Source organism: Capricornis sumatraensis, chromosome 14 (assembly GCF_032405125.1).
Source record: "Capricornis sumatraensis isolate serow.1 chromosome 14, serow.2, whole genome shotgun sequence".
In the NCBI taxonomy this organism is placed as follows: Eukaryota; Metazoa; Chordata; class Mammalia; order Artiodactyla; family Bovidae; genus Capricornis; species Capricornis sumatraensis.
Genome location: NC_091082.1, coordinates 65,308,282 through 65,333,308, shown reverse-complemented (window position 1 = coordinate 65,333,308; position 25,027 = coordinate 65,308,282). Strand labels below are relative to the sequence as shown.

At 45.1% G+C, this 25,027-nt stretch overlaps 1 protein-coding gene across 2 annotated transcripts in view; it reads left to right on the top strand.

Annotated features, from left to right (window-relative positions):
• Window positions 1-25,027, top strand: part of ASTN1 (astrotactin 1) — a 356,098-nt gene that overhangs the window by 300,349 nt on the left and 30,722 nt on the right. For both annotated transcript variants that reach the window (XM_068986030.1, XM_068986031.1), the window contains exon 17: window positions 17,217-17,485. In XM_068986030.1, coding sequence (XP_068842131.1) covers window positions 17,217-17,485 — 269 coding nt within the window. The remainder of the gene's footprint in view (window positions 1-17,216; window positions 17,486-25,027) is intronic.

The window sequence follows — 25,027 nt, the reverse complement described above, 5'->3', positions numbered from 1 at the left end:
CTCTAAAAAAAAAAAAGCACTTAAATTCTGTATGTCTATCTTATCTCCTCTATAAGGTAGTACATCCTTTGAATGTAGGGATTACACATAATTCATTTTGGTATATTCAGAAGACCTGCACAGTACCTTGTAAATAGACATTCAATCACTTAGTATTTGCTCTATTGAATTGAGTTCCAGCTGGGGTCTTCTGACTTTTGCTTGATGTCAGCCAACTTTTTGATGGAAGGAAAGTCCTGGGAGGCTAAAAACAGAAGCATAAGAAGGGGCTAAAAAGATTTGCACTCAAAAAAATTGAGTAATGGTTCAGTTCAGTTGCTCAGTCACGTCCGACTCTTTGTGACCCCATGAATCACAGCATGCCAGGCCTCCCTGTCCATCACCAACTCCCTGAGTTCACTCAAACTCATGTGTATCGAGTCGGTGATGCCATCCAGCCATCTTATCCTCTGTTGTCCCCTTCTCCTCCTGCCCCCAATCCCTCCCAGCATCAGGGTCTTTTCCAATGAGTCAACTCTTCACATGAGGTGGCCAAAGTATTGGAGTTTCAGCTTTAGCATCAGTCCTTCCAATGAATATTCAGGACTGATTTCCTTTAGGATGGACTGGTTGGATCTCCTTGCAGTCCAGGGGACTCTCAAGAGTCTTCTCCAACACCACAGTTCAAAAGCATCAGTCCTTCAGTGCTCAACCATCTTCACAGTCCAACTCTCACATCCATACATGACCACTGGAAAAACCATAGCCTTGACTAGACAGACCTTTGTTGGCAAAGTAATATCTTTGCTTTTCAATATGCTATCTAGGTTGGTCATAACTTTCCTTCTAAGGAGTAAGCGTCTTTTAATGGTAACAACCTTGAAATGAGTACATAGCACTGTACACACAGAATTTCAGCACCGGTTACTTGTTGACAGTATTCATTTCCTACTATTTCTGAAAGTACAAAATTAGATGTGCCTCAAGGGCATTGAGAAATTAAAGATGAATTTTGTTACCTACCATTTTTAAAGGGTCCTATTCTCTCAGCTTTCTTGACACTCTATAAGTTCCTGGCATTGGGAGAAAGGTTTTATTGTGTGTGTGTGTGTGTGTGTGTGTGTGTGTGTGTGTGTGTGTGTGCACGTACGCGTGCATGTACATTCTAAAGGGCAGATGTTTGTCCAATTTTGTTCCTTTTTTTGTTTGGCACTAGACTAGAATAAAGACAAATATCTGAATTATCTTCCAATAGACTTGTTACCGTAGGAATGAAAATTAAATACAAGATCCTATAGTTGCAAGCTTTAGAAACAGACAGAATTCATGACTTAATATATCTGAAGTGGCTTATTTTCTGTATTTCGCTGTGGGATTTTGATTCCAGATTGATACAAGGGAAAGATACCCCTGGGATGTTGCTGATACCTAAGAAGGATTTGCTTTTTCTCTTTTCCATGAAAATAAAAAAGAATCTAAAAATCCTAGTGCTCTTTTAGTACTAACACCTAAGTATTGTAAATAGTTATCTAACACATGGAATGGAGATCCTTCAGTATTGCCATTTATAAAGCATCCACTCCATGTAAGCACCATTTGAATAGCATTGTATTTCAGGGAGAAATATTTTGTAACTAGAAAGGCTGGTTTGAGAGATCAAAATTTCATCTTATTTCACTAGTGTTGCATCTTTATTTGAAGTAGTTAAAGCTCAATGTGGTCAACACCTGATGTGAAGAGCCAACTGGTTGGAAAAGACACTGAGGCTGGGAAAGATTGAAGGCAAAAGGAGAAGGGGTGAGAGAGTATGCATGGTTAGATAACATCACCGACTCAATGGACATGAGTTTGAGCAAATTCTGGGAGATAGTGAAGGACAGGAGAGCCTGGTGTGCCATGGGTTGCAAAGAGTTGGACATGAATTAGCGACTATACAACAACAATGGTCAACAGCATCTTTTCTACCATTTCCCCTAATACTAATTAAAGAATCACTCAGCTCCCAGAGAAGTTGGCTGCAGCCTTGAGGGTCCCCTTGGGACCATAGAGAGCATGTCACTCTGAACAAGCTTTCTATCAACAGCAAGGATGCCTAAGAGATGACCAGCCACATCTTTTGATCAGTGTCATGCATCAGACCTGTACATGGAAGCACATTGTCATAAACTTATTATAAATTTAATGGCATCTATTCCTTCCCTCTTTCCCATCCCACTGGGCTCTTGGGCACTTTGTGACTCCAATCCTGAAGCGGTAACTCAGACTTACTCATTCTCTGCTCCCTTCTGCCAGCTCAGTAATGTCAGAGGTCTGGACTAAGTCATGACTCTCTCAGCCTCATTTTGGGATGCAGGTACTGGAGCCCTTCCTTGATCCTAGGATTATTTCCCCACAATGTGGGGGACTTCTGATTCCTTTACTGTGTGGGAACTGGCGTTACAGCCACCTTGGTGAGTTAAGTTCCTGCAGACTTGAAGCCTGCTGTGTGTGCATGCGTGCTAAGTCACTTCATTGTGTTGGACTCTTTGCGACCCTGTGGACTGCAACCTGCCAAGATCCTCTGTCCATGGGATTCTCTATGCGAGAGTACTGGGGTGGGTTGCCATGCTCCACTCTAGGGGATTTTCCTGACCCAGGGATGGAACCCATGTCTCTTACATCTGCCTGCATTGGCAGGTGGGTTTTTTACCACTAGTGCCACCTGGAAAGCCTTTGAACCCTGCTGGTTCAGTCCCTATTACTGGGTATTCTTGAGTATTCTTCTGCCATTGCTAGCCCATGAAGATTCTTGGTTGTTTGTAGGTTTTTTTGAGCATAAATTTTTAAGAAATCATTATGTATTTACTGAGTACCTATTGGATGTTAAGACTGTGCTGGGCAATGGAGTTATGATGGTGAATATTGGCTGCCAGTGAAAGCTAAGATACCCGAGGTCATGCCAAGGGTTCTACATGAATTATCCCATTTAATCCCAGACAATTTTATGAGATAAATTCTGTTAGAAATCCATTTTACAGATCAGGAAATTTCGGCCTGAAGAAGTTAAGTTTTCAAGTCTCAGAGTTCTGAATCTGAACCCAAACCTAAAAGCCCCATTCATCAGATAAGGAATTCTGGGTGAACATGGATCTTTGCCAGTTGAGGTGGGGGCCTGGGATAAGACATCTCACAGCATCTCCCTCTGCTGATTACTCTGAGACCAGAAGGGCTACTGCACCTGTCTCTGGCCTCTCCCTTCATTTCCAGGACCAGGCATATACTTTCCCATTTTGACAGGTAGTCCATCCTCAAGGGTTTCAGAGACTCTGGCCTCTTCATAGACCATGTCCTCATGCACCATTGGGTCTGGGAGTTTCTGCTGGCACTAGCTGAGTGGGCCGTGGCTAGCTGGCTGGCTGGCTATTTGGGGCTGTGACTGTTGCTGCTCCCTAGCAGTCATTGCCCAGTAGTTTATTGAAAAACAAAAATTGTGAGTGTGTGTGTGTGTGTGTGTGTGTGTGTGTGTGTGTGTGTGTATGAGAGGCAGTGAGACATTAAAGAAGACCCTGGCTTTAATGACCGAAATTACAAGATGGCCATGTGTACCGGTTATCATAACTGCCAGCTGGGCCCTGCTACACAAGTAACAGCTTCCCTTTGGCAGTGTCCTAGAAGTACATTTTAACATTTGTAACTGTTTTAGTATCTATTATTATTACAAGAATTTAGGGAAGTAACTGGTGCTGTGATTTTACGTTACTTCCCTAGGTTGGATATAATGATGAAGTTTTCCTTATGGCACTTGAATGAGATGAGGTAACAGTGGAATTTATTAATATATATGCACCTCCTAACTACTCTCTGAAGGAGAGTATTAGATTTGGCTTCCACAATTGCCCCTCAATTTGTCACCCCCTTGAATGGAACTGTCTGCATAGATGTTGCCTCCTTTTCACTTTCCTTGACACCTTTCTTTATGAGATGAACATGCATGCTTGAGTAGATCTATCTTTGGTCAAGAGTCTAAAAGTTTTCTAACCTTCATTATTATACATCTAAAATAAGACTGACCACATGGTGCTTTTTGTCTAGCAAAACCCAGGATGCAAAGTTACTATAGATGTCTAGTTGGAATCTGCTCTTTGTGGCAATAGTCTTCCTAGGGCCAGCACGGGGTCCTCTCGGCTGGAGAGCACACTTGGTTACTTCTGGAAAAGTTCAGGCCAATGTCATCAGAGTCTGAATCAGTAGTTTTCAAATTAGGCTGCTTGTACCCTGGGGCTCTGAGTAAATGCTTGAATGACTCCATAAACAATGGAGTTGTTTATTTTTACCAAACAGTAATGATGTTAAATGCCTAAGCAATCTTATTCTTGACTTTTATCTCTTTTACATATTTGGATTAGTTATAGAATTTTTAAAAAGTGTCTGACAATATTTATAAAATAAATTACTCTTGGTGATCTTCAACATGTAATCTGAAGACTGCTGTGTTATCTGAACTGAAGTTGCTCAGTCACGTCATGGACTGTAGCCTACCAGGCTCCTCCGTCCATGGGATTTTCCAGGAAAGAGTACTGGAGTGGGTTGCCATTTCCTTCTCTAGAGGATCTTCCTGACCCAGGGGTCAAACCCGGGTCTCCCGCATTGTAGGCAGATGCTTTACTGTCTGAGCCACCAGGGAAGTCCACCAGGGAAGTGTTATCTGAAGTTAGAATCTTCTGGTGTGCCTGATACCATGCATATTCCCAGTTCCACCCCACTGATGTAAGGAAACACTGAGAAGATCAGGTCACAGAATAATAGACATTTGACATTTGGCTCTTTAAAGGAACGTGGAACTGATTCTTCTGAAATGCCCCTTCCCTGCTGTGAAGTCCCTGACAAGTGGCTATCTAGCTTCCACAAGAACCCTGCTGTCAGCCAATGCTTGTTATCTCCAAGGCTGCCCATCCTGATTTGAATCAGTTATAAATTAATATAAAAATTGTCCCTGAAGGAATCAAGAGGCTTCCTTTCCCTTTCCCCCCCCCCAAGAGTGGGTTTCAGTTTCCTCCTAGGTATGCTCAGAGCCTGTCTTTGCTGCCTCTAATATCACCCCCACCCCTGTCATATCATTGCCTCCTTTCCTATCCACTCCCCTCACCATGCACCTGGAAGATGACCTTTTTTTTCTTATTTATCTGTGTACATTAGCACTGAGTACTCTACCAGACACATTATTGTTGTTGAGCTGTGCAGCCATTTCTGACTCTTATCAACTCCATGGACTGTATCCTGCCAGGCTCCTCTGTCCATGGAATTCTCCAGGCAGAAATACTGGAGTGGGTTGCCATTTCCTTCTCCAGAAGATCTTCCCCACCCAGGGATAGAACCCAAGTCTCCTGCATTGGCAGGTGGATTCTGAGCCACCACCTGACACACAGTAGCGCTCAATGAAAATGTGTGGTTCAGTCAACTCATCTCCCTCTCATTTAATAATAATACCCACCCTGGATCTTCATTTTGCCCTCTGAGATCTACACAATTCATGTGATCCCTCTTTCACACGACAACGCTTCACATATTTACAGAGAGCCCTGCTAAGCCTGCTTCTAAGTCTCCTTGTATCTGTTCTGACTCCCTCAATTCCTTCAGCCATTGCCCTTAAGACGCTGTCTCCAGGTTCCCCGAAATCCTGATTGCCCAGCGTTTGTCCTAGTCTCACTTGGGTCTCTCAGTCCTGAACCAACTCATGGCGTTTGGCTTGACGAGACACTGTTTCTCTCCATCAGCTTGGCCACCACACTCTTAATAAAATGTAAGATTATACGCATGGGCTTAGCAGTCATGCTCCACTCATTGCCAGCCTCTTTATCTTGTAACCTTTGCTTTCCCATGATTTTCCACAATTTAGAAACTGTTCTGCAACCAGGCTGAGTCTCTGAGTGTGCCCCACAAACCAGTGTGGGTTGCAGCTCTGGGTGAAACCGAGTCTTATAATGACACTTTCATTAAGTTTGGATGGGCAGCTGCAGAGACCAGAGAGTCTGTGAAGAGAGGGCATGGGTCACTGAGAGGTGTAAAGAACCGGGTCCACTCAGCACATTTTAAACTCAAGAAGACCAAGAGGTGAGGGACTTGTGTGGAATCCAAAATCACCACCAGGAGCCACAGTCTGTTTGAGCTGGTGGCTCCAATGGGCAGGAAAGCAGCATAAATTTCAGTGAGGCAAAGCTAAGTGGCAACGGACTTTAAGTTCTGTCATATATAGTTAATTTGCAGAATAAATTGGTCAGGGCAGCAAAAGGATTTAACATCCAGATTCATTTGCAAAACAGAAGCTAGATGAGTATCAAGAGGCAAATGGAGACCGTTACAACATTCCCTTGCTGGATGGAGTAGTATTATTATTGAATAATATTTTTATTAAACATTTCTAGACCATTTGGTAGTTAAAGATATTTATAAGCGAGCCCTTGCAGCATCTCAGCTAGGCACTGAATCTCCTGCTGTGGAACCACACAAGCCCCAAGGACTTCCACCTGCATGGAACTCAGGTTAGCATCCTGGACATATGTACACACACACACACACACACACACACACACACACACAGAGTACACAGTGTACTGCTGAGTCTTTGTAATCTGGAGATAAGGCAAGAAATGGTCATGTATCAGTTTTACCCATTTCCGAATTGTCACGAGGTGTCCCAGACTGTGCTCCTCTTGTCCAGGTTTGAAGCCAGAAATAAAAGAGGTAACGGAGGCAGAAGCTAGAGCTGATGAGAGGAAATGGAATAGAGTCACAGACAGACAGTGTCATTGGGCCGATGGTTCAGGCAAAGCGAAGGGGACTCATGGGCGCCCCCTAGCTGAGAAACAATGCCTTGTGGTTGACAGAGGGCAGAAAGCATCATTTAATTTCACTCTGTGGGTACAGCCGGAAGTTGAGAAAGGCCCCAGACGAGCCCTCCAGGTTAGCAGAGGCTGAAGCTAGTTCCGGGAGCGCCCTTTCCTCTACACTCTCTGTTTCTATTAGTTAGCTCCCTCTACCTGTCCCAGGACTGTGTTTTCCTGGCTCCTCCTTCTTGGGGAGGACCAGGAAAGAGGAACGGCTCCTGCTCCGGAGTGGTCTGGGAGTGCACACTTGGCTTCTCAGCTCAGCCTCCCAGACAGAAAAACAAGACTAGGAAAATAAAATAAAACCTTAATCTCCAGGCAAGGGCACAGGAGACTCCTGGAGGCCCGCTGAGCATGCCCACTCACTCACGTGGTCTTCCTGCTAGTGGAGATTTGAAAATAAGTAATCCCGCAGGTGTTCCCCGTTTTCACCTCTCTCCCAGACTCGTCCTCTCTGCCCCGCCCTCCCTCCATGCTGCTCTGTCTGCAGCGAATCAGCAGGGATAATCCAGCGCACCTCTGTGCATCCAGAAGGCTGTGACTCTGAATCTCTATGTCAGGTTTATTTTGATGTTGACAAGAAGATGAACACAGCTGAGGCTGGGCCGGGGATGCTGACGGAGCCAGAAACTTCTCCTCCCTTCCTGTGGCCTCTTGTCCTGGGCGGAAGTCCAGGGGATGGACGGCCAGCTCCCAAGTGGCCAGCTAATGAATCGTCCCTGGCCTCCGATCAGGGGAGGGCTGACTGTCGGTGTCACACTGGAGCACAGGATGCTCCAATGGGCTGAATACTGTCTCCCCCCAAAGCCATCCTCTTCTGGAAGCTCAGAATATGACCTTATTTGGAAATAGCATCTTTGCTGATGTAATTCGGTTAAGATAAAGTTATCCTGGATTTAGGGTGGGCCTGGTGTCTTTGTAAGAGGAGGGAGAGGGAGATTTAGGAAAGACACACTAAGAAGATGGCCTCCTTAACACCCAAGGATGAGACTGGAATGATGCAGCTTTAAGCCCAGAAATGCCAAGGATTGCAGGGAGCCACTGGAAACTAGAAGAGGCAGGAAGCATCCTCCCCTAGAGCCTTCAGAGGGCGTGCAGCCCTGCTGACACCTTGGCTTGGGACTTTCAACCCCCAGAACTGCAGAAATAAATTTCTATTGTTTTAAGTCAATCATGTGATGTCATTTATTATGGCAGCTTTAGGAAACAGAAAGGGAAAGATTTGATGTGAACAAAAAGCTTGGTCATCTACTTAGTCACATGAGAGGCATTTAATGAATAAAGAAATGATACTATAACAGGCAAATGAAAAACCAGAATCCTATAAACATCACAAATGTGAGTGTCAGTGCGATAGGGAAAACCTTCAGAGTACCAGGTGCTGGCCTCTAGGGTTGCAGGGAGGAGCAGGTCCCACCCTGGAAGCGAGTAGGATGGACCAGACATAACACCAAACTCAGTCTGATTCAGGGTGGTAGGTACCCTCTCTGGACCTTGGCACAAAGTTCCAGCAGAATGACTTCTATTAGGGGCGAAATGGGAGCAGAGTGGCATCAGTATATATATGGGGAAGGATGGAAGAGTGAGAGGAAGGGAGGGAGGGAACAAGGAAGGAAGGAAGAAAAAGAAAGTAAAAGGGAAAGACATTTTTAGAGAGTGTGGGGACAACCACAGGCTCAGTGGTCTCCCATAGCCCATAGACATGGGCACTGAGTAGGTACTTCTGGACAATCTCTGTGAGCCACCTCAAGAGGCTTTGGGTGGCAGCCTCAAGAGGCTTTGGATGGCAGCCTTGAGGAATTGCAGGCAGAGAGCTTAAATGCCTTTGCTTCTTTCCATCCCAAGAGGCTTTGGGTGGCAGCCTTGAGGAATTGCAGGCAGAGAGCTTAAATGCCTTTGCTTCTTTCCATCCCTGTGTGTTTGCTGAATGCTTATCAAGGGCGGGGCATTGGGTGAGAACACACCTTCTTGCCCACTGGGGACTACCAATCTAGTGATTAGAAGGGCTCATTTCTGTGGTCAGAGGTTTAGGGCTTCCCAGAAAATTTTGGATTTTGTTTTTGTTCCTCTTGAAATATATGGGCTGTTTCGAGATGCATCTTCAGGCATCTTTAAAGTGTTGGTTGCATCACTGGGCTGCATTCATATTTCCCTTTGCACACTAAGTTGAAGATTAAAAAGAGGTCTTTTTTTTTTTTTTTTTTTGAGCACTTGCAGTCACTGCTAGACAAAGGTTAGTGTTGGGTTTTTATTGATCCCTTGGTAGATGCTGCTATCCTGCTATTTCTTGGACTCAGCCTCTCATTGCAAATGGAACATCACTATGACTGACCGGAAAAGAGGCTGACAGAGGCTTTGGCCAGCTTGTCAGTTTATTATGACATTGAACCTGTTCCCACGTCAGAGGTGACTTAACAACTTTCGGCAAAGATAAAGCATTGCAGCTACCCTCAAACTTCAGTTTCACGTGAACCAGGAGCCTCAACCAGGAAATTATTTGTTTGATGACATTCTTATTAAGACGGGGGCAGTCTTCAGGAAATGTAACTTTATGTTATTGATCAGCTTTTAAAGAGCCTTTTGGGGACTAGATACCATTTTCTTTCTGTCTCCTACAGCTTCCAAATCTGCATGGCCATAATTGATGAACAAACTCAGCACCTGGAGGCGCCTTGGGGAAAGGTTTAATTCTGTTTCGTAGGCAATTCTTCATGAGGGAATTGGAAAACTGCAGTTTTAGAGAAGGAAAAAATGTCAACAAGGATTGGAGGAAAACTGAGCATTTTCTGGCTAAGTACCAGTTAAGAAAAACAAAAAAAAAAAATCACTTGTCCAGAAGACATCTTTTCTTCAACATCCCCATTAATGGGGCTTTGCTGAGGTGCCCAGTGGGTATTTGATGACACCTGACTGTTACTCTGGATTTTACCATACCCAGACATGCTGCTCATGCTTAAAACAAAGACCATCTGCTATTTCCAGAAGCTTTCTGAAGGAATAACAAAGAACTAGGACTGATGCGTACAGTAATTTTAGGTTTATTGTCGTTGTTGTTCTACATCACATCCCTGCATCTCATTTATTTCCTATTTAGTAGTTGGTACCTCTTCATGTAACTTTAATTTTAGAATACAAGGGATACATCCTAACAAAGGATGTTTGTGTTTTAATCATGGATTGATTTGTAAGAAAGGACAAGAGTATACATTCTCTGGAACTGGGACTGTTTCTGATAGTTGGATAGTTGCCTAGTATTCAATCTCAAAAGAAAGCTGTGCTTCCTCTGAGCTGATGGGTAGTGACGGATGATTGGCAGGAGAGGTGAATGGGCTCCTGTGTGCAGGCTGAGGTTGGGCAGAGCAGAAAAAGTGAAGAAGACGTGGTTTTCACACTTCATCTCTGTGACCATCTTTGGGGTCCAGAATGCCTCTCTCTGTACCTTGTTTGCTGGTGAAGTGGTCCATGCGATGCATCCTGGTACAATGCTATCGCTCAGCTCTCAGAGCTGCCCAGAACCTGCACAAGCCAACTGACATCAGTGGCGACAACTTTCTCACATTGTCAAGTCATGAAGGAACCACTGTCTCCTCTTCAGCACCACCCTTGGCTACTCCCTTTCCTAAGTGTAAATCCCTAAATCCCAAGGTGATTTACCCAATGCACGTTAGTAACCTTTGAGCTACATGTGTATGCTTTAAAGTTTGCAGAATGTATTTTTGCAATATTATCTCAAATCTTTGCAACTAGATTATCTCTGGCCAATTTCTGTTTGTACATGAAAGCAGCGGAACTTACTCAGAACTGATGTCTCTCTTCCTTGAAGGAAACTAGAAAATCTCAAAAGAACCTAGGAAGGTATGGAGAAAAGTAATATTAAACTCAGCCTGTCTAGTTAGTACCTGCAGAACGCAGAGAGCAGGCACTTCGTATATAAGCCATTTAAATGATTTATTAATTGGACAGACATTTGTATGCATCCCATAAATATTTGTTTAATGAATTGTTGAATGCATTAGTTACGTTACCTGTTAGGCACGGTGGGATATTGCAGTGGCGAAGAAGACTTAATTTCGCCCTCCAAGGAACCTACCATTTGATGGTGTAGCTGGCGGCAGTGCAGGTAAGTAGATAGGCACTGTGACTATCCTTCATTTTAGAGTCCTCACTGTGTCCCGTATCTGCTAAATTCTCTTTATGGATTTTATCAGTTGATCATTATCACGGCTTAAAAAATCAGCTATTATCATCTCTATTGAATGTATGAGAAGGCCCAGGCACAGAAAGGTTAAGAAGCTACCCTGAAGTTACACAGCTAACAAAAGGTCAGAAATCAAACCCAGGCAGTGCGACTCAGACCTCCCAGAGAAGTGGATGGCTTGGGGGACCTAAATGACGTAGACTTGAGATGGATTGGGCGAGCAAGGAAGAACCCACAAAGAACCCAGGATTTCTGGCTCCAGTGACGAAGAAGCTGATGCCCTTTGCTGAGGGAAGGACCCAAGGAGGAGGTGGTTCTGGGGAAGGTGTGGAGGCATGAGGACAGTAGTCTGGGACACATTGAGTTTGCACATTGAACATTCACATGGATTTTCAAGCAAGTATCTTAAGTTTCTGTTATACTGGGGGAAGCAATCGTGGCTAGAGATGTAGCTTTGGCTGTTACCAGATGATACGCTGTTCTTTCTGCTTGACTGCTTGAAGCTTTAATAAGAGGCTGGAGACATTTACAGATGCTTTGACTTTATTCTCTATGTTTGGCTTGTTTTCAAGATTTAAATTCATGGCTCATGACTTACTATGTTTACTCCTCCTTTCCCTATATATATATCTCCATGGTATATGTACACACACACACACACACACACACATATATGGGCATATATATATATATTTCCATGGATATAGACATAGACGGAAAAATATGAACATGGAAATAGATATTTGCACCTAAACTAGGGAAAGGAGTTTCAAATATGAAGACACAATCCTTCTGCCCAAAGCACTCACTACTTGCTGTTCAGGTGTAGAGAGAAGTGGCAGGTTATGCCCTAGCCACTTGTCCCTGATTATGAATCCATCCTATTGTATTTCGTCCAGGTCTCAGTTCCGTCCAGTTGCTCAGTCATATCTGACTCTTTGTGACCCCCATGAACGGCAGCACGCCAGGGTTCCTTGTCCTTCACCATCTCCTGGAGTTTGCTGAAACTCATGCCCTTTGAATCGGCGATGCCGTTCAACCATCTTGTCCTCTTTTGCCTTCTTCTCCTCCTGCCCTCAATCTTTCCCAGCATCAGAGTCTTTTCAAGTGAGTTGGCTCTTCATATCAAGTGGTCAAATATTGGAGTTTCAGCTTCAGCATCAATCCTTCCAATGAATATTTAGGGTTGATTTCCTTTAGGATTGACTGGTTTGATCTTCTCACTGTCCAAGGCACTCTCAAGAGTCTTCTCCAGCACCACAGTTCAAACACATCAATTCTTTGGTGCTCAGCCTTCTTTATGGCCCAATTCTCACATCTGCACATTACTACTGGAAAAAAACATAGCTTTGGCATGGCAGGTCTAGGAGTTCACTTTAAGGCCATCCAGAGCAACTTGACCCTCTCTGTCTATAGACATAACTAAATGCCATGAGAGGCTGATTTGAGCTTGGGTATGTGGGCAGAAATGTGAATTCTGGTAATTTCAAGACTTCTGATGTGAACAGGAGTGGACCAGGGTGGGGCGGGCACATGGGCATTGGGGTGTCAGCTTCAGGGTACAGTTCTCTGTGGCTGTGCTTCATTTACCCCACGTCAAGCCTTCTTTCCTGTGGGTCCTAAGCTGTCTCCAAAACCTGGGATCTGATGAGTTTGCATTTGATTTTTTTTTGCTGCCTAATGAACTGCCTCTGTAGTTCTAGCTGTGATGTCATTAGCATCTCATTGCCTTGGGCAGCAACTCAGGAGAGAGATTCTTAGGCAGCCCCAGAATCCTACCGGAATTGTACCAATTTACTTCATAACAACTAATTCACCCTCATGACCTGTCAATTTCCAGCAGCAGAGCAGACCCTGCATGAGGATGGTCAGTCACTTTTATTATCATCCTCCCATGCTCCTGAGTCTAGGTGGGTCAATACGCACAGGCCTAAGGCCACAGGCACATCCTCAAAGAGATTTTGAACACCAAGGATGCCAATAATCTCATACCACGATATTCTATTGGGGAAAGTCATCCGCTGTGTGCTGTAGGATACAGATTTAGCCTAAAGCAAATGGCATTTATTTATAGCAAACTGTATTTGCAAAATGCTTTGCAGTTTTGGGGTTGTTAAACGACTTTCCAGGTTGGCTGTTCTTCTGCTTGTAAGAAAGCTAAGTGTAATGAGGACCCCAAAGCCTCCCCTGAGAGCAGAGGGGTAAATTTTGCAAATTGGGGTGAGTGGGGGGGGGGGCACACGAGTATTTTTAGTCAGAAGGCGCCTTTGTCAGTTACAATCTTTTAAGACCATTATCATTTTGTTCAGTTACTCAGTTGCATCCGACTCTTTGCGACCCCATGGACTACAGCATGCCAGGCTTCCCGGTCCTTCACTGTCTCCCACAGTTTCCTCAAACTCATGTCCATTGAGTCGATGATGCCATCTGACCAAGACCTTAACTGTAACTTATTTATGTCCAGAAACTGTGTGTTTGCTGAAATACAATATTCATTTTATTAAGAGACAATATCGTTTCTTGAATTACTAGAGCATTTTTACCCTTCTACCCGGTACCTAGAAGGTAGAAGAGGGACAAAGTAAGAAAAGACTGTAACTGGAGTGGGCAGTGGACAAAGGCAGGCATTGAGCCATGAGGAAATACACTAGTGTCTCCTCCTTCCACTTCTAGACCTCGCCACCACTCACTCCAGCACCCAGGATGGGGTTAAAAGCAGATGTCAAAGATCAGCCTGTCCTGCAGCATTTAGGATTCAAAGCTCTTCTTCCACTCACCACAGACGTGATGGTTATTGGTGCTTTCTTTGGGCAAAAGGAGATTTATCTAGGCTTTCACCACCAGACTCTATCATTTTAAGGAGTATTTCCCAACTGTATCTTTAACAGTGCATGGAAAATGCATTTCCTTTTTGAAAAATCTCTCTCATACACACATCTCTATTCTTCGCTGGAGCCTGAATAGATGGCTTAGGGGAGTTAGCTGCTCATTGCTTCTGTGTAAATCTCGCTCCTCTCCTGACAGCTCCATCCTGCATGACGAGGGGACCAGAGGGGCAGTGTGTCTTGGCCTCCAGCAGGACCTGCTCTATATGGGCCTGAATATTTTCAGGAGAAGGAAAATAAAGTTCTCATGAAACCAAGAGTTTGGTGGCTTCCCACCATCTTCCTCTGTAAACCGCTTCCTGTGCTTCTCTGTGTCCTAACCTTGCACCAATCCAGGGCTGAAGGATATCGAAGGGGATTAGTTGTATCTTGGCTTTAATTGGGAAAGCCAGAAGACAGCAGCAAGAGGAGCAACCCCTCAAATGTTTACAGCAATTACAAGCCTTAATGATGGCGCGCTGGAGGGCAGGGAGGCAGTCACTCAGCTCCACTGTGTTTGGGGTGCAGTGCCCTCTAGTGGCCAAATTTGTCTGCTAGCTGGTGCACCCTAAGTGGTGAATGGGCAGGGCTTACATGTCATGTATTGTAGCTTCCCTTAGTTCATTCAGTCAAGAATTTGTCTGCAAATGCAGGAGACCCGGGTTTAATTCCTGGGTGGGGAAGATCCCCTGGAGAAGGAAATGGCAACCCACTCCAGTGTTCTTGCCTGGAGAATCCCATGGACAGAGGAGCTCGGCAGGCTACAGCCCATGGGGTCGCAAGAGTTGGACACGACTTAGCGACTAAACCACCACCACCATATATATGTCATATGCATACGGATGTGTGCGTAGGATCTAGAGGGAGTTTTTGGGTATTTGGGAATTAAAGCTGAGAGAAAAGAAATTTGATGCCATGTTATTTTCCCCTTGCAGTAATTTATGCTTCATGTGAAGGATATTGAGGGGGATTTAATTTTCCCTCTGAATTTTATATTCTTTTCATTATCTTGTGTTTCTCACCATTATGTCTCTCTCTCTTTTTTTCTCCGCATAAGTTTTATGGAATTTGTTTTACTCAACTTTTTGTTATTTGATTGAATGGAAATTGTACCATCACATTTTTTTTTTAAGTAGCCAGGCATTACTTTTCCATTAGTATCTCTTCTGTCCAAAGTGGCGGTGATGAATTTATCACACCTTTTCTTTCCTCACAGAAGTCATTTTAGACTTTATATCACCATCTAGTGGGCATTTCGTAGAACTGCTTTTCCAAGCCTCTGTTGAATTACTTTCTCAACCTCCTGGTTGGATGGATAATGAAAGGCGTGTGAGGGAGGGGCATAGGGCCAGCAGGAGACCCTCAGGCTCTCCAGCGAAGCTTGCACAGTGAAATGTTTCATATCTTATCTTGAAAAGGAGCGTGATCTCTTTACTGATTTTTTTTTAAATTCTTTTACTCTCTTGATGAATGAGGGCCTGCTTTTCTAGAAGTCACATCATGGATGCAAAGCTCTCACCCCACCCCCCTTATTGCAGCCCAGTCCTCGAAGCCTGTTGAAGAAAAATGAATGGAAGCCTGGCCAAAGGGCTGGGTGGGGAGCCCTACCAGGTCATGGCCTTATGAACACTCCCAGCCGTGAGGTGGACTGAGTTGCGTGAGCCTGAGTATCAATCAAGATTTGCACATGGCTTGGAGTGACTTTGAGGTTAACTGCTGTGGGCTCCTGGATCTTCCATTTGAGGCCATCATTCTTGGTTTTGGTGTGTGCGGTTACTTAGTTCTCTTATAACTTATCAAGGGCTTAAGCTCAATCTCGGATCTGTTATTAAACAAAATGAGAGTGTGAAATAAATTATATTCCGTATTTATAGTCTCTGAGTGAGTCTTTGCCTTTGCACAAAGAAGGAGTCTGGTGTCAATGGAGCTGCTGATAAAAAATGCCTTGTCTGCATAGTGACGATGCTCATATGGGAAATGATGGTGCTAAAATACCTCTGGACTCTTTCAAATGGTCTTACATGACATCGCAAACAAGGGGAATAGCAGAGCTCCCTGAACCCTGTAAGAGGGGACTCTGCTGTAAAGCTATAAGTCGTACCTCATGATCGCCTTCTGGAACCACTTTGTAGATCATTCCCAACAGTTCCCCCGAAGATCCGGTTCATCAAGGATGGCACCCTGAATGAGCCTGAGGAGCAGAAGGAATGTTCTATTATGTCTGCCTATCGTTTCCAAAAGCCCAGGTGTCCCCCTGAAATTTTTTTACGTTCAGGCATACAACTGTGCACAAAGGACCAGGGGTCACCTAAGGAACCCAGAGTTTTTCTGTCAGCAGATTCTACTTCCATCTTCCTTTACACTTAATAACTTAAAAGTCATGAAGGCTTGGAAAAGAAATACCAAGCAGTGCTTTCTTCTGTAGGGAGCAAACACTTCTTTTCTGGCAGGCATTTCCACTGTTTGTCACCAAATATAAATCAAGAGCCTCCCCAACTACCTTTTACTCATCAGTCAAGAGCAATATGGATCCATCTCTCAGGCTCTGGAGTACAACTCTTTTTGAAAAAGTCAAAATCCCCTCCCCATCTTCCATACATCAATTGATAATGAAGCAGAGAAGTCCTATTCTTCCCTATGACTTAAAGGCTTTAGGATTCAGATCTCACGATAACTGTGTCTTCTTAAAGCTCTTGGATTCACTCTCCTCGTCTGTAAAATGGGTGTGATGATAGAATGCATGCAGAGAGCTGTGGTAGGAGTTCGGGGAGGTCTTAAACAGCTCTCACTTTCATAGTTCAGACTTGATGAATCTTACTTCTAGCTATGATCAAAACTATAACGATGGTGATTTGACATGCACTAGTCATTGCGTTTCGTGCTTGAAAAATGGTTGGCTGTTTATTTATTACACAATGCTAGGGGCAGGTATTATTGATATCTTCATTTTGGGATGAAGAGAGTGATTTATAGAATAATCACTGCTATTATTGTTTATGTTATTGATGATAGCCATAAAACCCGCACAGATACTGCAGAAGCATCCCTCTGAAATGATTCGTGGGGCTCATGACACTCAGAAAGAAAGGAAGAAAAAAAACTCTCACATTTGGAAGGACTATTTCCAGCTCTGTAGTTTTCTGAGAGTATGGGTTCCCCAAGCTGAGTGGGATGACAGCATCACATTCTCACCCCTCACAGACATTTTCTGACTTCTCAAGAACCTGACTCCAGCACTCAGGGGCCAGGAGCCCACGCGAGTCCCTGCTGTCCCACCTCTCTCACTGTTCCCTTTCATTCTGTGTCTGGCAGGCAACTCCCCATCCGACGAGTCAGAGGAGCGGGAAAGAGACCCCAAGGTGCTGACATTCCCAGAGTACATCGCGAGCCTGTCAGAGTCTGGCACCAAGCGCGTGGCAGCTGGAGTCCGCCTGGAGTGCCAGAGCAAGGGCCGATGCCCCTCGTCCTGCCCCCTGTGTCACGTGACGTCCAGCCCTGACACCCCTGCCGAGCCAGTTCTGCTGGAGGTGACCAGAGCCGCCCCCATCTATGAGCTGGTGACCAACAACCAGACCCAGAGGGTAAGAGGCCTGGGACTCGTGGCTCAGGGTGGCATCAACAACAACAGAGGGCTTTGCAAATGGCCTGAGGAGGTCATGGGGTCAGCTGAGCTCCAGGCTATGACACGGAGAGCGGGGGAATTTTTTTAAACTACTCCAGGCATCTAATTTGCTTAGATTTGCATATTTGCATGTTAAATCCAGTCAGTGCCTTCTCGTCACTCATGGTGATGACTCAGGAGTCACTGTTCAGCATTTGTACGAGCCTTTGAACAACACAGGCTGGTAGGAAGGAGGGGGATGGGGCGGGGGGGTGGTGGGGCAGCGCATAAGCAATCATCGTCACTAAAACAGTGTTCAGAAAGCCTCAGGAGGGGATGGTCGTGGGAGGGGGTTCAGCAATATCGCCCCTTCTCGTTGGCATGGCAGGGGGACCAGCTTTCCTAACTGCTCCAAACCTAGGACCAGCTGCAGCCAGACTAGAAGGAGCACCTTAGGGGTACAGGTCCCCAGGGGAAAGGCCTGCCCACCTTAGCGTGGAGGGGCTGCTTTCCTGGTGATCACTGACTCTAAGAGCAAAACTCCAAACCAGTGCAGATCTTTCTGCCTTCTCTTATGCAGCTGGGTCATGACGCTTCCCCCAACCACTTCTCCTTTTCTTCTGCTGATCCCTCTCCCAAGGTGCTAGGAGGAAATAAATGGACCCCTAAGGATAAGCTGAATAAGTGCAGTAAAGGCAGGCTTACCTCACTCCCTAGCTCTCTGATTTCCTCAAGGATGTGAAGAACAGGGTGAGTCAAAACACAGGCAACAACAAAAACAATGGCAATCACAAAAATAAACACATAAGCTCAAGGTGAGGGACTTCTGCGACTCTAGACAAAGCCCACCTTGGGGACAAGGTACCGTAGAGTCACAGCAGTGAGCTGCTTGCGGGCCTGAGACGTGTGTCTATCCAGGTGGGGTGTTAATTGCTTTCTCTTTTCTCTTTTAAGGAACACCTGGTGTGTCACAGTTTGCTTCATAGGTGATGCTCAAACCAACAGGAAGGATTTTGCATGTGTGTTTCTCTCACCTCTCTGCCTCCACCACAGATATTTCACTGGGTGTTTGAAAATAAGGTTTTTCACAGGAACAAAAAGAGAATTGTTCCTTTGGCCTACAAATTTCTCTTCAATCTGATAGAAGTGACTGTGGGAAGAGAAGTGGGAGAAGAGAGACCAGGAGAGGTGGGCTTGAAAGGATGAAGAGAAGGCGGGGCTTGTGTCACCATGGAAACCCAAAGCTACAATGCTTTTAATCCAATGCCTAGCCCTCCCCAACCTTTCCCACCCCAGGCTGCTTCAGCTGGTACCCAGAAGCTCCTGTACACTTGGCTGGAAACAGCAGAGTCATGGCGCTCAGGCACAGAACTATCCTATGAGACGGGCAGGGTGCACGAAGCTGCAGACAGGGATGAGCTTTGTGGGAGAGTGGGGGGTGGCTAGAGCCCCTGCTTCCTGTATGGCCAACACCAGCAGAATGAGGAAGCTGGAGGAAGTTTCGTCTTTAGCAGCCCCCTTTTCTGGATCCCCTGCTAGCCCGAACTTAGCCCCTTCCTGTCTTCCTGCACTGGTCTTAGGAGGCGTCTCTCAGCCTCTCTCCTATCTGGCCATATTTTGAACCCTGAATTTCTAAGCACATAGAAAGGTGGCTTGAGCTGGAGTTCAGTCACTGTGCCCTGTTTCTCCTCACTCATCTTCCTTAGACATATTCTGTCTCCACCATTCTCTCTGCTCCTCTGCTTTTCTTTCTAATTGTACCCTTTCTCCCAAAGGATGGAGATGAGAAGTGACAAAGCCAAGGACCAGGGGAGGGGGGCTGAGTCCTGGCATTAGTAACTCAGTGTGTTTCTATCCCCACCTCTTTGATGGATCTTTGAGCCAATTTTCCAACATCTTGGCCTTATTATCTTCCGTCTGTTGGACTAAATACTCCCTAATGCCATATTTCAGTCTAGTCTGTGACTGCAGTTTAAAAACATGTAAGTCAAACCAGTATTCTGGTCTGGAAAATCTTATGGACAGAGGAGCCTGGCAGGCTGCAGTCCCTGGGATCACAGAGAGTTGGACACAACTGAGCAACTTCAATATTTAAGTCAAGCCATATAACCAACCAGGTGTCTCAAATCCAACAAACTCACCATCTTCCACCCTAAGCCATACCTGCCATGCTTCTGTCTCAGTGAAAGACATTAGTTTCTACCAAGTTGCCCAAACTGGAGACCAAGGATGCTTCCTATACTTTTCTTGTCCCTGACATCTATTCCATCACCAAGGGCCACAAATATCTCAAATCCATCCTCTTTTTATCAAACCCCCGTCACAGCCTAACTATTATATTTCAGTCATGTTAAGCTGCTTCAGTTGTATTCAACTCTTTGTGACCCAATGGACTGTAGCCTGACAGGCTCCTCTGTCCATGGGATTCTCCAGGCAAGAATACTGGAGTGGGCTGCCATGCCCTTCTCCAGGGGATCTTCCCATCCCATTGATTGAACCCATAACTCTTACATCTCCTGCATTAGCAGGTGGGTTCTATGCCACGAGCGCCACCTGGAAAGCAGCTCAGTGGGTAATGAATCAGCCTGCAGTGCAGGAGACATAGGAAACAGGGATTCAATCCCTGGGTCAGGACAATTGCTTGGAGGAGGAGATGGCAACTCACTCCAGTATTCTTGCCTAGGAAATCCCATGGACAGAGGAGCCTGGTGGGCTACAGTACAAAGGGTTGCAAAGAGTTGGACACGACTGAGTGACTGATCATGCATGGATTGAATTTCAGTCATCCGCTGCAATATCAGGCCACCATCTTATTACAGTCGCCTTCTTACTGGTTTTCCTGTTAGACCAGTCAGAGTCATCTAACTAATTAGTCTAGTATGCACTTCTGATCATATAGCAGCAAAGTAATTCAGTGGCTCAGTAGAATCTATTGACACGATCTAAAGTCCCTAGCACATCATTAACAAAGGCAGTTCCCTATCCAATTTGTCTTCACTTACATGGTTAGGCTGCACCCACGCTATACTTTATCCTCTAAAATTTAACTCCTTGTATCTCCTTAAATACAGAATGTTTTCTCCTATGTTTCTGGTCCTTCAGATTTGCAGCTCTCTCTCCCAGAAGTGCTTTCTCCCACATTACTGCCACTGGAAGACTCCTATTGTTACTTCCAAGTTCCAGCTCAAACGTGACCCTCCCTTACTCTCCCAGGCCAACCCAGCATTCCTTCATGTAGCCCCCATGGTACAGGTGTGTGCATCTTTTAAAGCATGCATCACCTATTACTCTCATGATTATATAGTTGGTCACTCTCCCCTAGACTGTGAGATCTTTCTCGTCTATGAAATCCAAGTGCCTTTGAAACATGTATAACATCATATGTGAAACGAATTGCCGGTCCAGTTTCGATGCATGATACAGGATGCTCGGGGTTGGTGCACTGGGATGACCCAGAGGGATGGGATGGGGAGGGAGGTGGGAGGGGGGTTCAGGATGGGGAACACGTGTATACCCATGGCGGATTCATGTTGATGTATGGAAAATCCAATACAATGTTGTAAAGTAATTAGCCTCCAGTTAAAATACATTTATATTAAAAAAATGAAATCCCAGTGCCTGACAATAGTCACACACAGATGTCGTTCTGCAGAATGAACAAGCAAAATGATCAATAAAAAAAAATGAATGGATAGATGAACTTGAAAGTTCAGCTGCTCTCCTTAGAAAAAAATAATAAAAATTGGAAATTAGATTTCTTTTTTAGAATCAGAATTAAATCTAATGACAAACCAGGACTCCTATGCAATGCCCGGCACCTTGGAGGTACAAAGAAAAATGTAATTTTCCCTTCTCTTTCTTTCCCAAGTTGTACCTTCTTGATTCTGAAATCACTTCAGACATTTCAGGGTGTGCTCCAAGGAGATCCAGTCCTTTATGCCTTAACACAGAAAGAATTCAGTGAGAGGCAAAGTGATAAATAAGAAGTGACTTATTAGAACAAGGTGCTTGTGAGGTTTATAAATGGGCAGGTTAGAGGGGGCTGGGCACTGAGAACTTGGTAGGCTACAGTTTTATAATCAAAAGAAGAGTGAGGAGGGAAAAAAACACTTTTTTTCCTCATTCTTGAATAGACATCACGCTTCTATCAGCTCCTTCTCTGGGTTGAGCGGGGGAGTTTTCCTATGTGGGCAGGCTGCGACTGTCATGGCACTATGGAAAAATTATTTAAGGTCTCATTACAATGAGGGCGGGCTTCCCAGGTGGCGCTAGTGGTAAAGTACCCACCTGCCAATGCAGGAGATGTAAAAGATGAGGGTTCGATCCCTGGGTCAGGAAGATCCCCTGGCAACCCACTCCAGTATTCCTGCCTGGAGAATCCCATGGACAGAGGAGCCTGGCGAGCTACGGTCCATGGGGTCACAAAGAGTCGGACACGACTGAAGCAAATAAGCGTGCGTGCACGCACAATGAGTGCGTGCATGCACTTTGAGATGTCACTTTCCCATAAATTGTTGTTTTTTGTGTGTGCAGAGAGCATGTCCTAGGAGTCACTAACTCACTGAGCTCACTGGGCAGGATGTGGGTCTATTGCCACCATGGTTTGTTTGGGGGCATGTTGCATGCTTCCGTAGCATGGTTCTGCTGCTAAGCAAGCCTGCTTGGTTTTGGTTAAGCAAAGCTGCTTTCTTGAATGATTATTAACTTACAGGATCTCCCATACTTTTTCTTTACTTACAATCCGCTAGTGGGATTAACTATTTAATCACTTACTTTGCCCCTTTCCTTTGTCCCTCTCAATTCCTCTCTGGTCCCCTCAACCTACCTTCGCAGTTACCTCTTGCACAGAATTTAAAGGGGAGGAACTTGCAGGGAATGGTCTGAAATGGCATTCAGAATGTTTGCCATCGTAAGGGACGGTCGTCACACCTTTTGGAGGAAAATCTGGTCATGTTGCTCCCTTGTGTGAAACATTCTGATGACTTCCTGTTGCTCTTAGAACATGACACCCTCCCACACAGTGTCCAAGGACTCTCTGTAATCAACCCTGCCACCCTCCCACTTCCTAAGCATCCCTCTGCCCCTGCTCGCTCTCACAGCCAGATGAACTTTTTCTCAGTTGATGTTACAGGCTAAAGTCCTCTTAATGTTGGTTTTTTTCTACCTGGAACACTTCTCCAACTTTTGTGACTTGATTACTCTTGACCTATCCCTCCAGTCTCATGAAGGCATTCCCACACTCTTCTGTGATACGGGCCCCCTCCTTGTGCCTCCTGCCACCATCTCACCCTTTTCTGGAGTCCTTGTCACAGCTGTGGTTATTTATATAACTTTTGTTTATTATTTGTTTATTAACTGTAAGACTTAATGCAGGCCAGGGCCATATTTACCTTTGCATTGTATCCTTAGTGCTTAGCACAGGAAATGGTCTTTATAGGTGCTTAATCAATAATAGTTGATTAAAGACTCTAAAGCAGCAGCCATGAAATCCTCTTCATTCTGCTCATCTCAACGGTTTCCTGTTTTCCTAGTTAAAAACAAATATATATGTATATTTATGTATATATGTACATATATATATTAATATAATTCAGTCCAGGAAAACATGAAGTGAGCACTCAGTATGGACCAGGCTTCATCTTGGGAGCTAGTGGATATGGCATTAATCAAGACAGCTTGATGTGTCCATCTAGCCTGAGATACCAAATCCATTCTGTTGCCCATTTACTAACCTGTGACCATGAGCAAGTTCATGTGACCTAATCTCTTGGACTCTGTAAGTGTCTTCCACTGTGAATCATGTTAACGGTTTATCATGGAGCTCAAATGAAAGTGTCACTGTCCAAACTCAGGTCTACTCACCTGCGCGTGGTAAAGTCAATCTACTGACACCCGGTCATGATGAAGGAAAATGCAGCCTGTATTGTGAAGGATCCCAATACAAGGCCAGTGGCTTGTGCTCCAAAACCCTAAACTCCTGGAAAGGTTTCAGCAAAACAGTTTTAAAGGCCTGGTGAAGGAGGAGGGTCTGTGATCCATTCGTGGTGAGCAGTTCTCTGAATGGCTGATGGTGAGGGAACAGGATAGTGTCTCAGGGGTTAACATTATCGATGCAGCCCTTAGGTTCCAGGAAGCCTGGTCATCAAGTAGACGCATCTTCCATTTGGTGGGGGATTGACATCAGTAAAACAACTCAGGAAATGTGCATCAGATACTATCATCTCGGTACTTCAGAGAGGAGCCAGCGCAAAGGATGAAGGGGAAGGCTCTACAGGGCTCCACTCTGTTCACAAAGGAGTCAGCATCTAAAAGGGCTTTGTAAACTTGAAAACACAGACAGTACTGATAATGGAGAATGGCCTGGCCCCTGCTCCCTAGAGGCTCCCTTTCCAAGGTGGGTGGTGTGGGAGGGGATTGTCAGTATGGACTTGGTGTCTTCTAACCTGCGGTGGATGGGACATAGGATACTGGCTTTGGGCTTGGACATGTTGGTTTTTCAGGATTATCTCTTCTTTTACTTCTTCTCTTCTGTTTTTTCTTTCTTTCTTTCTTTAATTGTTTGGCCTAACATTTCCTGGGATAGCTGTGTCATTACTCTAACTTATCAATCATGTGTGGGTTAAGTGAGGGTGGAACTGAGGGAAGAGAACCACAGGGAAAGCGGAGGCTGCAGAGGGTGAGTTCCCTGAGAAAGCTCTGGGCTCGCCCTGCGGCCATCTCAGGCTCTCCCCAACCCTGGGCTGGGGTTGGGATATTGAGGCGGGGGGGCCACTGAAGGGTCAGGACCCCTCAGGACCCACTTCTTCTGCCCCTCTCACAAGTTCTGTTCCCTCACTGAGCTAATGTTATCTTATCGTCCTTTCATTGAACAGTGAATATCTGCTGTGAAACCACTGTATGTAAAGAATTGTTCTAGCTTCTGTGGTATTTACAAGCTTCCTCATAAGACCTGACCCTGTCTTTTAAAGACAATAACAATTGTCGGTATTTATTGATGACTAACATGTACTATTGATATACGACTATTGTGTGCATTGGGCTTCCCTGGTAGCTCAGCTGGTAAAGACTCTGCCTGCAATACAAGGGACCCTGGCTCAATTCCTGGGTTGGAAAGATCCCCTGGAAAAGGGATAGGCTACCCACTCCAGTATTCTTGCACTTCCCTGGTGGCTCAGATAGTAAAGAATCTGCCTGCAAAGCAGGAGACCTGGGTTCGATCCCTGGGTTGGGAAGATCCTCGGGAGAATGGCTACCCACTCCAGTATTCTTGCCTGGAGAATTCCATGGACAGAGGACAGTCCCTGGGGTTGCAAAGAGTCTGCACGACTAAGAGACTTTCGCTTCCTTCAATTCAATGTGTGTATTAGCACAGGCACTCTGCCATGCTCCTGGGCATAGACTTGTTTCAATGTTAATTGTCACAACATCCTTATAGGGAAAGTGCTGTTTTTATCCCATTTTACCATTGAGGAACCTGACTTTATGTCATTTGCCCAAGGTCGCAGGGCAGGTGTTGGCAGAG